The sequence below is a fragment of the Falco rusticolus genome, chromosome 5 (assembly GCF_015220075.1).
Source record: "Falco rusticolus isolate bFalRus1 chromosome 5, bFalRus1.pri, whole genome shotgun sequence".
Lineage (NCBI taxonomy): Eukaryota > Metazoa > Chordata > Aves > Falconiformes > Falconidae > Falco > Falco rusticolus.
Genome location: NC_051191.1, coordinates 67531653 through 67547729, shown reverse-complemented (window position 1 = coordinate 67547729; position 16077 = coordinate 67531653). Strand labels below are relative to the sequence as shown.

Below are 16077 nucleotides of genomic sequence, written 5' to 3'. Positions count from 1 at the left end.
CAGAAACGGGTGTTGGTAACCGAGTGAGATTAAATGCCGAAGCGGCCCGGGCCGCCGCCTGGCGGGGTCACAAGGGCAGGCCTTGCGGGGGGCAGCCGGCGGGGGCCCCAGGGGCGGCTGGCGGCCCGTTTTCTGCAGGAGTGAAAAAATGGAAGATTTTGTATGAAAAACTGAAGAGTCCGCGTACGCTGCAGGGCAGCAGCTGCCGGGAGACACGACCCGAGGGCTGGGGCAGCGCTCCCCAGGCAGCCCGGCCGCCCGCCCCTCCCCCTCCCCGAGCCCAACAGCCGCGGCGGGGCGGGGCCTGCGGGAGGGGGCGGGGTCTGTGGGGGCGGTGCTCCCGGCCCTGCTCCTGACGTCCGGCTCAGACAATGGGCGAAACGGCCCTTCAGCATCGGAAGTGAATGGCTCGAGTTTCGTCGTACATTCCTCCGCGGCGGAAGCGGAGGCGACCCCGCCCTCCGCGGTCCCCGGCCGCCTCCTCGCCCAGCCGCGCCGTAGGGTGCCCAGAGGGGTGGCGGACGGAGCAGTTTCGCTCTCGGCTCGGTCGGAGGAGTGTCTCCGAGAGCGGCGGGCCCAGGAGGCAGCCGGCTCCTCAGCTCTGGGATCCACCCCGCTAGAAGAGTGGCGGAGGGACTACTTTTTGGGTCGGAAGGCAACGCGTCCCCTGTTTCCGGGGGAGGGCTCAAAGAAGGACGCGTAACTTCCTGCGAGCTGGAACGCGAGAGAGTGGGGCTCGGCGCGGGGGGAGGCAGCCCCGGAGGACGGGACAGCAATACTCTGTAGGGGCTGCCCCGGCCGCCCCGCCGTCCTCATCCGGCAGCCGTCCTGCCCGGTAGCCAGCGTCGGAGGATGCGCCTCGGCCACCGGCCCAGCCCCGCCGGCCGTCCCTGAGGGCCCCCCGGCCGCACCTCTCCGCCTTGTCCCGCCGCGGCCCTCGGTGCGCTCCCCCCGTCGGCGGCGCCCTCCCCCTGCGGCCATGTCGGGGGGCGGTGGGTCGCGCTATGCGGCCGAGTTCGTGCCCCCGCCCGAGTGCCCCGTGTTTGAGCCCAGCTGGGAGGAGTTCAGCGACCCGCTCGGCTTCATCGGCCGCATCCGCGGCCTGGCCGAAAAAACCGGTATCTGCAAGATTCGGCCCCCCAAGGTACCGCCGGGCTGCGGCCTGGGGTGGGGGTAGGGCGGGGGTTGGGGGCAGGGGGGCCGGGGGGGACTTGCCGTGTGCCTTGGTCCCTCCGGGCTCGGTGGTAGCGCGGCGGCGGTGGGGGCCCGGGCAGCCCCTTGTGCCACGGCCGGGGCGCGCTTGGGGTTTCGCGTGTCGCCTTTCCCAGGCCGCGGTGTCCGCGCCAGGGACACCAGGGAACCTGTATGGCCTTTGATCTTGGAGCTGGGCTGTGTGGAGGTTACTTTGGAGCAGGTGAGAAGCCAGCAGTGCACAGCGGTGCCCAGGACTTCACGCTCTTTTTACTTTCAAAAAACCCCAACAGCCTACTTAGAAAAACCTGTGAAAACATTGTAGGTGAAATCAGGCGTTTGTTCCAGGAGCGGGGGCAGGGAGGAGGAAGAGTATCTCTTTTTAATGGGTCATTGTTTATAAAAATAATTTTTCTAAAAATAATTTTTCAACTGTTCATAGAAGTGCGGCCAACCTGTTTGTGCAGGGCAGTGATGTTTATGCGTAGCAGTTTAGAAGGTAGAAGCTTAATCTCTCCTGTGACTTGATCATTATTTTATGATGGCTTGCCCTGTGACCCGGTAAACCGTTTAGAGGAGAACATCAGGCAATTTGGCAAAAGGTGGTTAGATCGCTTAATAATTAAAGTATAAATAAACCTTAGATATAGCTGTAAAATGAGAGTTGAAAATACTGAGAGAGGACAAAACCTGAAAAGCAAGCGTGTAACTGAGAACAACTTGGATACAGGGGTTGCTGATTAGATTTCATGATCCTTCCTCTCCTGACCCGTCTGGGTTGCTGGAATCTGTTTAGTTAGTTTAATGACATGGTGAAAACTTGACCTCCAAGGGGCTGCCCTTTCTAAAATAAGCAGAATGGCTTAGGTTGAGAGGCCACAAGAAACTGATCCAGATCCTGTTCATTGAGAATAACTAGAACTTTCCTGGCCGTTGAGCGCATTTGTATCTCTCCATGATTGCTTAGCTATTTGCATTGCAGGGTTTTGCAGGATGCATACGTCAGGTTGATTTGCAACCTGCAATAATGACTAAATCAGACACTTCATACTACCTGTACTGATTTGTCATTCTTTTCCATTATTAGAAGCTGTAAATATTTTACGATTGTGCTTGAAGCTTTTCTATGCTGCAGCAGTGCAAATAGTAAACATTGTGTGGCTTGTCCACTTGGAATGTGGTGTCCTTAGTTGTGTTTTCTGCCAGATAACACAATCTGCTATAACTTAAGGTTTCTTAACAAGTATCAAAAAGCTGAATTATACTTATTTTGATGTGGTAACACAGTTTTGAGAGATGAGGCTAGGAAGCACTTGTGGTTGAACTGACTGCTGACTGGGTTGAGAAAGTGACCATTGAAGGCTGCAGTTCTGTTAAGAACTGGACTCCTAACTGGTGGTCTTATCTTTATTGAAATGACTGTAGACAAACATGAAAAAAGTTAGATGTGTAATAATGTGCTGTATTTCGTGTTTGTTGCTGTTGATGGTGAGAATTTTGCAATGTGCAAGATATATGGAACTTTAAAAAAGTAAATAATCATTAAGCTACAGGGTGATCTCATTTAAACTCAGTATGAGATAGTGCATACTGAAATGCTTTGAACCATATTTTCTTTTATATTTGTAATTTGTGAGGATTGCCTCCTTCAAACAAAAATATTGTGGGAAGAGTATTAAAAGCACAAGAATGTCATAAAGTGGGAAAAGCGTATTACCAGTTGTACAGAGAAGCTCATTTACTGTTGAGAGTTTGTTTACTTGTGCATTGTTAGTGTCTTCTGTTTTGTGCATTTTTTGAGAAGTTTCTGGAAGCAATAAAATGTCTTTCTGTCTCTGTTTAGGACTGGCAGCCTCCATTTGCATGTGAAGTACAAAGTTTTCGTTTCACTCCACGAATTCAGCGCCTGAATGAACTGGAGGTGAGCTTTTCCACTGCTGATACAATTTTGTGTTTGCACTGAAAGCAGTAGGTCTCCTTGCTTGAGATTTGTGTCTTGGCAGGTTCTGGATGGGGGAGACTTCATAGAGACCCATAGACCTCATCAGTGTTTATACTTGGCAGTGACAGAGTTCATATGAAATAACTCTCCATGACTTTGAGAAAAGTCTGGTTTTTATTTTATTACCCAAAATAACCACAAGTTTTTCACATTCAACTGGAAATGTCTACAATGAATGCCAAGTACCATGTTGTGTAGTAAGAGCAGCCAGTATCTAGCCTTCAGAGCTCCACAGGCAAAGAATTTTTTTTTCTTAAAATACTTGCTGCTCTTCTGAAGCCTCTGGGTACCTAATACTGTCTTAGTAATGCCTTTTAAGCCTTAAAATGAATGACTTTTAAATAAGTTTATTATAATTGGTTAATTTTATGATTCAAAAATGTATGGGAGCTTTCTGGAAAGCAGTATGAGTTCCATTCTGTCCTGTTTTTCTCATGGTTTTTTTTTTTTTTCTCCTCGCAACATTTCTCAAAGCCTTGCACTGTTCATATACCACAATGTCACGTATCATTTGGCTTGTAAATAGGTCTCCTTATGGAAAGTGACTTGAGTACTCCAAAAATACTCAAGAGAGGAGGCCCTTCTGCATGGTTAAGGCATATATAAAAACTGTTTGTAACTCTCCCCCTCCCCCCTGCAATGTATATTTTAATAATTGCTCTTGTGTTTCTCCCTGGAATGCTGATTTTTCATGACTGTGCATTTTGTTTTCAAACCAAGAAGTTGTTAGGTAGGCGTTTGGTTTATAGGGCCTTAAATGTGGAGAGAGAAGCATATACAATTTCCTATTTGTAAAGATTTTTTTTTCCTATTTGTATTTCTAAGGTTTTTTTTACATGACTAAGAAATACCTCACTTGCCAAGTGGCACATTGAAAATGTAAACACTATAAAAACTTGTCATGTTTTTTGTCAGGACTGTAAGGTATTGTCACATTTGCTCTGGGACATACGTATTTGTTTTCCTTTATTGATTGCAGGCAATGACGAGAGTGAAGCTGGACTTCTTGGATCAGTTAGCAAAATTTTGGGAACTCCAAGGATCCAATTTAAAAATCCCTGTGGTAGAGAGGAAAATACTGGATCTTTATGCTCTGAGCAAGGTAAGCCATTTTGGGCCTTAGTCAGACAGGGACCTCATTTTTTGCTCAAGCTCAAGAAGCTAAGCAACAGGGAGGACTTGTTTTACAGAATTAATCTCATTAATATGTTCATTAAATGACAGTGGGGAAAAAAAACAGTGAAAGAAAATTTCTAAATTAATGGTTGTGGCAGACATGGCAGACAGCTAAATCGGTTGTCTTTGGTTCTATTCTATACAGCATGCATTTGTTACCTTTTATACAGCTTGAACATCCTCCTGTCAGCTGACCGCTTGCTTTTTAGTTCTGTTTTACATATGGTAGAGCTGCAGGAGTTTGAGGTGGTTTCTGAGAAGGTAGTGGTATACTTGCATGCAGTTCAGCTCCTGACCTAGCAATTCTGTAATAAATTGTTGTAATTGCACCCTCTTCTCTCCCAACAGAGGTTCTCCACATTACATAAACATGCACCATTGAGAGTTTATAATGTCAGCTTCTGAATAATTACTTTTATTTCCAAAACAGGCTAGGTTTAAGGCTGGCTAGAACTTTATACTACTACAGTTCCTTGTGTTGTTTTTCAAAGTTTGCACACAAATAAAATCTGTTGGAATTTGCTTTTGCACTGGGAAGTGTACTATTATAAGCTTACCTGCTAAGGATGGATTGTTAATATGAATAGGTAGAACTCTTCCTGCAACGTAAGGAATTGATATGGTAGTTTTAGTGCTTCTAGGTTAGAGCATCAGTTTCCATTCCCCATCTTTGTCTTAGGTAAGTAAAAATGTAAAGATCTGAGTAAATTTTATTTTTAAAGAAGTCTTTGTGTTTTGGACAGTCTGAAATTAAAAATGCAGAGAAAAGGGATAAAATACTAAAAGATATTTTTCTTTTATGTCTGTGGTGGTTTGCTGGAATATAGGGAATAGTGGTACTGGGAAATACCTGGGTCACTGTTATGAACTGGAACATATTAGTTGATCACAGATAATGTAGATCTAAGGTTATTTAGTTACTTAGTGACTTCTCTAGCCAATGTTCATGTATAGATAACTTCAGAAATTATTTTTTTGTGGACATTTTGAAGATAAGTTGAGATTTAGGAATAGTTTCATTTCAAATGGCTCTTCTAGTACTTTACTGTAAATATGAGGAAAAATAGTGATCAATAATATTTTATTTAAGTGTAGATATCTCTGATTGTAGGAGGAACCAGAATTAACTAGTTTTTTTGTCACTGTCACAGTTAAACTTTGAAATTACCTTAGCTTCAAAAGTAAGCCATAAATTTCACTGCAGTAACAAAACGTTTTTGCGTTGAGGTTTCTAACAGTCTGTGAAACATTAAGCATGAAATTTGGTCCTTGTGTAAAAAATGTAATGCAAAACTACACGGTTGCAGAAATGTTGTTAGTTTTACAATAACATAATTGAAATTACAATCTATTTGGGTTTTAATCTACTTGGCAGTGAAACTGTAATGGGAATGGAGGCAGTGGAAATGTGGCCGGTGTTTCTGAGGAAGCAACTCAGGCTGTTATGATCATTGCTTAGAGGCAAATGGTCTGTTTTGTTTCACTCTATGTATGTATTAGTTACGTGTAAGCAATGATAGTTCTGTATGCCAGCTACTAGACTCAAACCAATTGAAGTCAGGTGTAAAAACTGGACTGGGTTAATTGAAAGGTAAATTCAGTTTCTCCTCTTTTCACAATAGTCTCTTCCATTCAGGGCTTTGTGAGAGTTTTTGTAACTCTGAAGTTGTGAGTTTCCTTCTGCCTGGGGTCTGTTAGAATGCGTTTCACTTCTGGCCAGACTTGTGTTTTGCATCAGAGTACAAGTCTGGTGAGAGTTAACTTTTCAGTTCATTCTGATGGTGGGGTTTGTAGTCTTTCCAACACATCATAAATTTTAACTGTTGGACTCCTCCTGCCTAGGACAGTATGCAATTTACATTTACTAGGAAAATTGTCATGTTAAATATATTAAGTAATGAGGACAAGTAAGTGCTTAGTTATTAAAGTACTAGTCCTTCAGGAAAGAAAAACTTAATTCAGAGTTCTGTCACTTTTTAATAGAACCTTTTAACATTTAATTGGTTTAAAGGATTCCTGGTTTATGTGAGGTGGTGAGAGTAGCTCAAAAGCCTTAACTTTTTTATTTATGTGTTTCAGATTGTTGCCAGCAAAGGAGGCTTTGAAGTTGTCACTAAAGAGAAGAAGTGGTCTAAAGTGGCAAGTCGGCTTGGCTACCTGCCAGGAAAAGGCACAGGGTCGTTACTCAAGTCTCATTATGAACGAATCTTATACCCCTATGAACTCTTCCAATCTGGGGTCAGCCTTATGGTGAGACGCTTCTCTTTCACAGTGTGAATAGGGGACCCAGACTGCATATAGAGTGCTAGTTATTGCTTACAAAACTAGAACATAGTGTCTACACTTTTAGAAGCTTTAACTACGTAAACAAAGCTAGAACCACCCTCAGTATTTACTTGTGACACAGTAGTGCTAGAAGTTGTAATGTGACATTGTGTTGTCATTTTCTGGTAGCCATTTCTTTATAGGACTGAGGCCAACCCTACTGGGAAGGAAAAAAAGGCAAAAGATGATAGAGTTGATTGGAAAGGTGTCTTTCTGGATAAACTGGCAGTTGAGATTCAGTTTCCTTATTTGAAGGATGCATGGATTAATTGGCCTCTTGTCCAAATGGCATGTGTAATGCTGTGGGATTTCACTTGTCCTGTTTCTTAGCAAATAGAATGATTCACAGAGCATGGGATGATTGGCACTGCCTGATCAGTCAACCCAGTGTCTTGTGCTCTGATCCTCTAGGGCATCCAAAAGGCAAACTTGGACCTTAAGGAAAAAGTGGAGGCTGAGGACATCAGCTCAGATGCCCAGGCTTCCCCAAAGCAGGCTTCAAGGATGAATGTCGTGCTGAAGAGAACCAGGCGCGTCAAATCCCAGGTACCCCTGTTAATTGGCTCTTACGGACAGAGGACACTTACTCCTTCCACCAGCACAGCAACATTGGCTGTGCAACAGCCTTTGTCTGGTTGTGGAAGTCTGCTGAAAAGCACTACCAGGGAGCTGTCTTCATTTAAATAAAACCCAGAGAAGGGTTTCTCTCTGAGGCCTGGTTTGCTTATGGTGAATGCACTATTTATCTGAAAACTTTTAAAGCTGTTTTTTGTTTGTTGGCAAGTGGGTCTGGGTACGTTGGTAGTGAATTTATCTGTGAAAACTAAACAGATAAGAAGACATTTGTGAAATGGTGGTTGAACCTTCTGCTTGTGCAAAATTAAAAAAGTTTTCTAAAACTTTTTCAAATATGCCTTTTAGTTACATGAATACAAATGTAGTAGTATATAGATAAGTCTTTGTTAATTGTGGCAATTGCACTTGGGACTGATTACCTCAAGCTGGACAGACTGTTTTTGTGAAGAAATGAAATAGATATGTAGGGGGATGATCAGTGATTGCTGGAGCTGTATAGGATTTCTACAGTTTGTCTGCTGAAAAGCAGTTTCTTTCTGCTGGATTATTGGTGTTCTAGGAACTTCTGGTATTCTACTAGGCAATACTAAATCCTGGGAGAACACCACCCCCACCCCTCCCCCCAAATCTCAATTCAAACTGAATCATCACCATTTTAAATCTCTATTATTAGAAACAATGTTGGAGGCTTGTCCTAATGGCTCCATTGCTTCTCTTGCACTGTTTAAAGCAGGCCTGTGCCCTTTGTCAAAGATACCTGTTGCAGCCAGTATCCTAAAGGTGGTCTTGTTGAGGTCTAGTGACTCCTTGCTGGCCCATCAGCGCAACATGGATAACACAATATGGAACAAACTTACTACTTGCTTCCTGCCATTCTAGACTTAAACACCACAAAGTTGTTTTTTTTTCAGATGCTTTTAAACTGTTCTTTTTCAAATCCATCTTTCTCTTGTCACTGAGATACTTGAGTATCCTTTATAAATTTTCATGTTATTCTCTGATGTCATGATTGATTTAGAGTGAATTGTCTTTTTTTAGTCTGTTTCCTCAACATACTGAAGCTGACTTGACATTATTTGTTGTAGCCATATAACAATGCATCACACAAACAGTCCCAGGATGTGATCTTAACAGATCTCTCACATTGTGTATTGTTAGTGAGCTGACTTACGTAACTGTGCTTTGCGTTTGAATGAATCTTGGAAGATGCCAGTATGACCTTTTTCTCGTACATGGTGTAGAAGTGTCACCACGTTACTAAGATCCTGTGGGATCTTTTTTCCTGCTGATTTCAGTAGAATAGTGGTACTTCTCATTTCTCCTTGCGGGAAAAATGATTCTGTGGTGATCCTGGCCTGCTGTAGCTGCTTAATTTCATTTAAGGGGGCTGCATTTCCAAAATGAGAGAGACAATTTTACTTGGATAATATGCAAAAAGTAAATACATATTTAAATGCTTCTTATTAGGCCTATAGCTGTGCTGTCTTTTAAACGTTACAGTTACTAAAATGGCTGAAACAGGTGCTTTAATACAGGAAAACCGACCTACTTGCAAAGCCAGGAGAAGTATTTTTTGATTGTGTTTGAAGCTATGTGTAACTCAAGTAATCTCTGGAACTGCATTTAGAAACAGATTTGTCTTCAGTAGAAGCGTAAACATCTGGGGAATGCTGAGAAATTGTTTCAGATTTCAGTGCAGCTCCTTATTGTAGACAGGACTCTGGTCATTGTTTGAAGTGTATACTTGGAATTGTACCAGAGATTGTCTTCAGAGAACAGGTAATACGCAAGTAATGTAAAAACCTGTTAAATAAATGTCATTCTGCTCTAGTTGAAACATCTGAACGATTTGTGTGTAGTGTGCCCTGTAGTCCAGTGCCTGGGTTAGTGAGCACAGATAGCTACGCTGACCTCTGCAACTCAGTAGACTTTTTCCCAAGTGCTAAAAGTACTTTCCAAAAATGCTCTGCATCATCTTTTTGCAGATCAGTTACCTAAGAATGGGTGATAAATAAAAAAGCATAAAGAGAGTAAACAGAAATTACTGAAATAAACGAAGATCCTTAGCAGTAGAAGGGGGTGGCAGACTTTTGAAAAGCAAGTCTTTGAAGTTTTAGAGAAAGTGAAGAATGGAAGAGAACAGGGAATGAGAATTCTTCTTTATGAAAGATGGATTGGGAATTTTTGGCCGCTGTAATCAAATGTCATTTGAATAAATTGTCTCTGAATAGGAAGAGGTTAATTTGGTGATGAGAGATCCTGCTAAGAAAAAAAAACTTTAATGTTTTGCTCACTTCCTCTTTTCTCTGAAGAAAGCTATCACAAATAAATACTGGAGAAGGGCAACTGAATTCCTAAAGGCTTGTAAAGAAAATGGCAACAAAAAGTAGGATGAATTCAGATTAGGAAAAGAGAATATCCTTAAGGAAATACTAAATTTAGAAGAATACTTTTTCCTTAGAAAAAAGCAGTATATCTTCATAGATGATATGTTAGGGTATATTTTAACTGGCAAGGGATTTGTCTAGTGAGGTTACATCATCATGATTTCTGGTAGAGAAATGCAGTACTGTAACAAAAAGATAATGAAAAAGATGAAGTGCTGTCTTTTCAAAGGATATTAACCAGGGAATTTTCTGAAAAACTAAAACAAATTCTAAGTATATCAGTTTTCAAGTTTTTTTTACAAATTTTGTTGATTACAGAATAACAATTAATAAAATAAGCTTCCATTTTTTTACTTTGAAAGATTTCCTTCCATGGGAATAATTGTGTGAAACAAAAGAACACTGGGAGATGCTGACAAATGCCCAAAACATGTAAATATTTTGATTCTTTGTTGTAACTATTCTGGTCTTGAGCATTGGGGGTGCAGGAGTGGGGATGCAAATGTTCCAAAGTTGGTGAGGGTAGGACAACAGAAAAAGGTAGTGTGTGAAGCCAGGGTAGCTGGTTCATGTTAGGATTTGCCCATATATGAGAAAAGCCTTAGGTCTGGACTTTCAGTGTAGAAGGTAAAAGAAACAAAAACATGCCTGCACCCTTCAGGATGAAGAGGAGCCGAGAATAGATAGTGGTTTAATCAAGTTCATTTCACTTATATGGAAACAATATAACGCAAAAGTGTGTTGGTTAGCAATGAGAAAATGGCAAGGAATGCAAGGTTTCTGCTTCCATATGCTCACAGTTTTAAGTTTGGTGGGTTTATACAGTCTTAAAGGACACCACAGAAAGGTGATTCAATGAGGCTTCTGAATGGTTTTGGTATTTACACCTTTAACAATATCCTGGCAGTGTTCATAAGGTTCTATAGGAATCTGATCTTTAAAAACTATTTCCATTTCAATATGCAATCTGTTCTTCTTGAAAACTGTATAGCTTTTTCCACCTGAGCATGAACAGATTGAGTCCACTGAGGTTTAGTGGAATCCAAGTAAATACGGGCAACGGAGTTAGAAAAATACATTTAGGTAATATATTTTCAAACAATGCTGTAAAACTGGAGAGAAGTTGCTGCATGTTAATGATTTACTTTTAGTAAATGTGGTGGTAAAATTATTTTTCAGCTATCACTGAGAAAATTGTCTTAGGACAATAGTGGGAAAGAGAAATTATGGAGATTGTTCATACATGTTGCTGAAATGATGAAAAATTGTACTGTGCTGAGAAGTGTAATGTGGGTTGATTCTGTCAGGTTCTATTAGTTGAGAGAATGGATGAGCTGTTAATGAATTTCAAATGGGAACTGAGGGACTATGTAGTCTCCAGGTGGTAGGCATTCTTGTACAGAAAAACATCAGTGTTTCCTTATGACTTGTTAGCCAAAAAGTGAGGAATTTATGAGAAAAATTTGCAGTTAGTGTGTAATTTGAGTGGGCTTACAAAGTTGGTAACACAGATCTGAAGTGAAATTAATTTAATAGCAAAATAGAATTATTTAATGTTCAGAATTAGGATATCAGCAATAGACAGTTTGCAAAGATGCCAGCGCACTGCATACACGGTTCAGTGGGAACAGGGACTCTTAAATATCACTAAAAATTCCTTAGAGTAATCACGCCTAGGAATCAGCATTCTTTTCTTGTTTCCAGATCACATTAAAAAAGCCAACTGATTTAGTCTGAATATGTGGAAATAATTTTAGTTTTTTGCTTTATTGCAAATGCATTTGAACTTAAATGCTTTTTTGGAAGTTTTTTTTTTGTTTATTGATTAAAAACTGTGAAAGTGTGTCACCCCAAGGAAGCTTGTTTCATGCACGATATATCAGGCCATAACTGTGGACAATAAAAGATGAAGTATCATCAGGAAGTTACTTGAAGAATAACCTCTTTAGAATTAGATATCTGCCTTCAATATTGCTAGATTTGCTGAGGTCTTTTAAGGTCAGTGAATTTCAGGAGGAGGATTGCGAATGGTGGAGAGTTCAGAGGCAACATAAAGAAAAATAGTGATGTGTTTGTGTTGTAGATAAAAATAGAAGATGCAGGTTCTTTTTATTGTTAGGTTAGTGGCAGCCATATGGGAAAATGAGGTAGGTCGGTAATGGAAAACAGGAAGAAGTTCAGTTGAACAGATCACTTCAGGAAACAGCACTGGCAGGGGCATGGAGCTGTCACCTAATGGGTCTTTTCATCTCTGATTTTGAGGTTGCAAGGGCAGCAGGAGTAGCTGTCATCTCAGAGTTGTATTTATAACATCTCATCACAAATAAACCCAGGAGCAGCCAAGCTTAAGGAAGTAGGTTGGAACTCATTAGTGTCATGTGTATGTGTCTACTCAAGGAAGCCGATAAAAAAATCCTGTTGAAACAGTGTATATGTTAACATCCAAGTACTTTACTGAATCATGGTGATTTTTAGAAAACACTGCTGTGGCATTCTTACTTATTTTTTGCTTAATGTCAAACCTAGTTCTCTTAATTGCTGTGTAGGTGACTTTCTGTAGTTTTAGCTGTAATACTAAATGGGAAATAATTTGGGAAGTTGGGTCAAAAATGCTGTCTTTTATTCCATTTGCATTTTTTCGTAGGTTTTAGCAACAGAAAATTATGTCTTTGTGCCTCTGTTTCCTTTCTTTTGTTGAACAGATGTTGGAGGGGAGTGGAATATAAACAAATTATGAACAGACCTGGAGGGGAAATATTGATGGTTTGTGCTGATGTGGTCTTATTTTTATTTTTAGGCGGAGACAGGAGAAATGAGTAGAAATACTGAACTAAAGAAGCTGCAGATATTTGGAGCTGGACCCAAGATGATGGGACTGGCATTGGGAGCAAAGGATAAAGAGGGTAATTAAATCTTGAGCTCATTGCTTTGTGAAGTAATGAGACTTAAATCTTTCTGACTGTCTCTAGAGACAACATTAAGAAGTAAGCAAATCATTATAACTGGAAAAAGAAAGCTAAGTGTTCTAGGGTTTCATTCATGAGAAAGATTTACAGGGTGCTTCATGTAACTTGGCAGAGTTTCAGCTCTTTATGTATTATATTGTAACAATAACAATTAAGCAGCTGTTGCATGAGCTGAGTGACTGGAAGGGAAAACAGAATTTGACAAGACTCGAACTGATCCTGCAAGCTAAGTGCACAAATTACGGGTCTAATTCACTCTGTTTTGTGAGGCAGTTGGGATCACCTGTGAGGATTAGCAAAATAAGTTTTCCTAATCCCTGTTGATTTTAGACTGGCCAGGTATAACAAGGCATTTCTGCTTTCTCTAGACTGTCAGGTAGTTGCTGATATGAAAGGCAGGGTACCAGGCTGGATAGCTACATTTTTGCAAGTAAAGTCCACCTTTGCGTGATATTAATACAATTCAACTTTATTTTACTTCAAGATGAGGTGACACGAAGACGCAAGGGAACCAGATCAGAAGCATTTGGAATGCAGATGAGGCAACGCAAAGGAACTCTTTCTGTCAACTTTGTAAGTTTGATTCCTTTGCTGTGATTTCTGATAAGAAATTCATGAATTTACGAAGATTTTTTTTTTTTTGTAAAACATCCCCCACTCCCACCCCACCCCAAATAGATGAAAGGATGGAAACTGCAGCAGATGGTACTGTTATGGGAAGACTAAACAGTATTTTGAAAAATAATCTATGCTCTAGGTTTCCTTTTTAACCTTTTGGACAGGGAGGGTGTTGCAACATGAAGATACTTGCTGATCATGGGTTTGTGGGCTTGCTTTGCCGCAGGCTTCACACTTCTTGCATGCCTTCAATAGCTCACTTACTATTTGAGCTCTCCTTCGTAGAACAGTTACAATACTGCTTCCTTAAACCGTATTTTGAGGTGCTCCAGTACTTCAGTTTGTTTAAAGCAATTCCAGCCTTTGTGTCTTTTGAGTTGAAAGTAGTTACAGAAGTCTATGCAAGAGAAACCCCCAAGGGGAAAAACGGAATCTTTACCACTCTGATGTGTGACCATGGAAAAGCAGTGTATAGTAGTTCTTAACGTCTTCCATAGCACATGACTTTTTTTACTGTTAGTGTCATAATTTAGCAACCATGAATGGATATGCTTGCTTTTAATGTCTTAAGAACTAGTCTCTTCAGTAATAATTCAGCTGTTCTTTTTTTATTAGCTTGAGAACGCTTACAAGAGCTTATTTTAAATTTCAACCATAGAAGGCCAAGGCAACCCAAAGTCTCTAGTAATCATATTTTTCTATGTGGAAGTGCCTCCTGGGGGAAAAAACGTGAGAGAAGTTGGATATTTAAAAAACAGATCATTATGCTGTTGCAACTAAGTTAGAATTTGTGACTTGACTGATTAATTGTGCTACTACATCTGAGTATATGGTGTTCCTAGGTTATGTGTTGTGACCATTCTGTTTAAGTACTTTAATGTTAAAATATTTTGTCTAGTCTCTGTTTCTTAATAGAAAGCTATATTTGTTTACTCTTTCCATTTACTCATATTTGTAAGAGAAGATGAAAATACTGTAGCAATAGAATTGCTGTTTTCAAATTGTATTGCTGTAATCTTGTGTAATTCTGTGACTTAGTACTATTTGGTTGCACACTTTCTTAATACTTGGATGAGAGGTCGTCAAGGAAAGAAGTCTTTGAAGTGCACAGGTGATACATTAGCCTTACATAACTTGTCTGAAAAATACTGCGGTACAGTTTTGTTTATATTTATCATTTATCTTTTTGTGAAATGCTAACTGTGAAATAAAGTACAACTTTTTATCTCCTCCCCTCTTGATACATACAGTTGATACATACAGATAGTATCATCATAGTCTTACTTACATCTTACTTACATGTTTTATTACGTGACGAGGAGGCTTATTTGTGGTTATTGCATAATTGCGGATCTGCTTGTTATGAATATATTTCAGTGCAGTCTTTGTATCTGACAGATCATCACTTAGGCTAGCGTCAAGGTTGCATATGTTAATATGAATTTGGAGAGGAGGTACTATCAGTGATAACTAGCAAGTGTCACAGAATAGCCTTCTCTTACGATCACCATTTTAATGCATTTTTAGTTTTGAGAAGAGAACCTGAAAATGTCTGCTAAGGTATCCTCCCTCCTGTATATATACTTGCAACAAAACCCAACTAGTTTGGTGTTTTAGACATGATATTTCATGAGGGTGAGTTTGTGGATTTTTTTTTAAAAAAGGAAAATGATATGTTGCTTAATTGAACTGCATTATTTTTTAAAATTAAGAGACCTGAAGCAATCTTTAATATATTACTGCATAGCTAGGAAGCAGCATACTTAAACTAGACTAGTGTGGCTGAGATGGGGTTGACAGCAAGTATTTAACACAGCTATGTGAACCTAATCAGCTGAAAAGCACATCCTTCATTATCAGTGCTACTCAAGAACCAGGGAAGACTGCGTTGATGTCTGACTTCAGGATTACATCCTTTGTTTCCTTAGTTTAAGGAAGGCAGGTTCTGGATGAGGAAACTTTTGTAACTTTTTTCCTATTTTTTCTCCACAGGTTGATCTGTATGTTTGCTTATTCTGTGGCAGAGGAAATAATGAGGACAAACTGCTACTGTGTGATGGATGTGATGACAGCTATCACACTTTTTGCTTGATTCCTCCTCTACCTGATGTACCCAAGGGTGACTGGAGGTGTCCAAAGTGTGTTGCCGAGGTACAGTTAAAGAACGGCTCAAGCTTTATATGTATGCTTATGTTCCTGGAAAGGTCAGAAGAAGAGTAGTTTAGCATATAGCTGTTCCATCTGGGTAGAAGCTGTAGTTTTGTTTGGAATATTGTCTAAATAAGGGGTGAATCTCCAACTGTTCTTGGTTGATGAGCCATAAGGAGAGAGAAAAGTTCCTTCTAGAGCTTGGGCATAACCTCTGTTTATTATACAGCCATGTGACAGCTAAAACTATGGCCTTTGCTAAGAGCTGGTAGTCGGAAATTAGGGTGAGAACTGGGTTGTGATAGGTGCTTCAGCATAATGATGAGACATTGTTAACTATGAAGTAATCAAAGGATGTCATTTGGGCGTAACACAGAGCTTTGATTATTGGGAAGTAATTATGGCATTGTTCAGAACAGCTTGTAGCAGAAAGTGAAAGAACTAATTAAAAATTTGTAGCTATTTTAAATTTGGTTTAAACTAAAAAAGGAGTTCTTGAAGCTTTGAAAGTGTAAACCAGTTGAATTTCATTGTTCAAGAAAGGATTGCTACCAAGTTCCAAGACATAACTGATCAACAGCCTAAAGGCAGCAAACATAATTTGATGGGCTTGGTATTTGTCTTAAGAAAACAAATTTTGCAAGCTCAGGAAATCGGTAGATGTAGGATTCAGAGGAGGAAAGTTTAC

At 40.3% G+C, this 16077-nt stretch overlaps 1 protein-coding gene across 2 annotated transcripts in view; it reads left to right on the top strand.

Annotated features, from left to right (window-relative positions):
* Nucleotides 1-405: 405 nt before the first annotated feature.
* The window catches only part of KDM5A (lysine demethylase 5A), a 49923-nt gene continuing 34251 nt past the window's right edge, over nucleotides 406-16077 (top strand). Inside the window, exons 1-8 of one of the 2 annotated variants that reach the window (XM_037390400.1) lie at nucleotides 406-1144; nucleotides 3035-3112; nucleotides 4173-4295; nucleotides 6449-6619; nucleotides 7106-7240; nucleotides 12455-12560; nucleotides 13108-13196; nucleotides 15234-15392. In XM_037390400.1, coding sequence (XP_037246297.1) covers nucleotides 980-1144; nucleotides 3035-3112; nucleotides 4173-4295; nucleotides 6449-6619; nucleotides 7106-7240; nucleotides 12455-12560; nucleotides 13108-13196; nucleotides 15234-15392 — 1026 coding nt within the window. In that variant the 5' untranslated portion in view covers nucleotides 406-979. The remainder of the gene's footprint in view (nucleotides 1145-3034; nucleotides 3113-4172; nucleotides 4296-6448; nucleotides 6620-7105; nucleotides 7241-12454; nucleotides 12561-13107; nucleotides 13197-15233; nucleotides 15393-16077) is intronic. The other variant, XM_037390399.1, reaches the window with a different exon arrangement.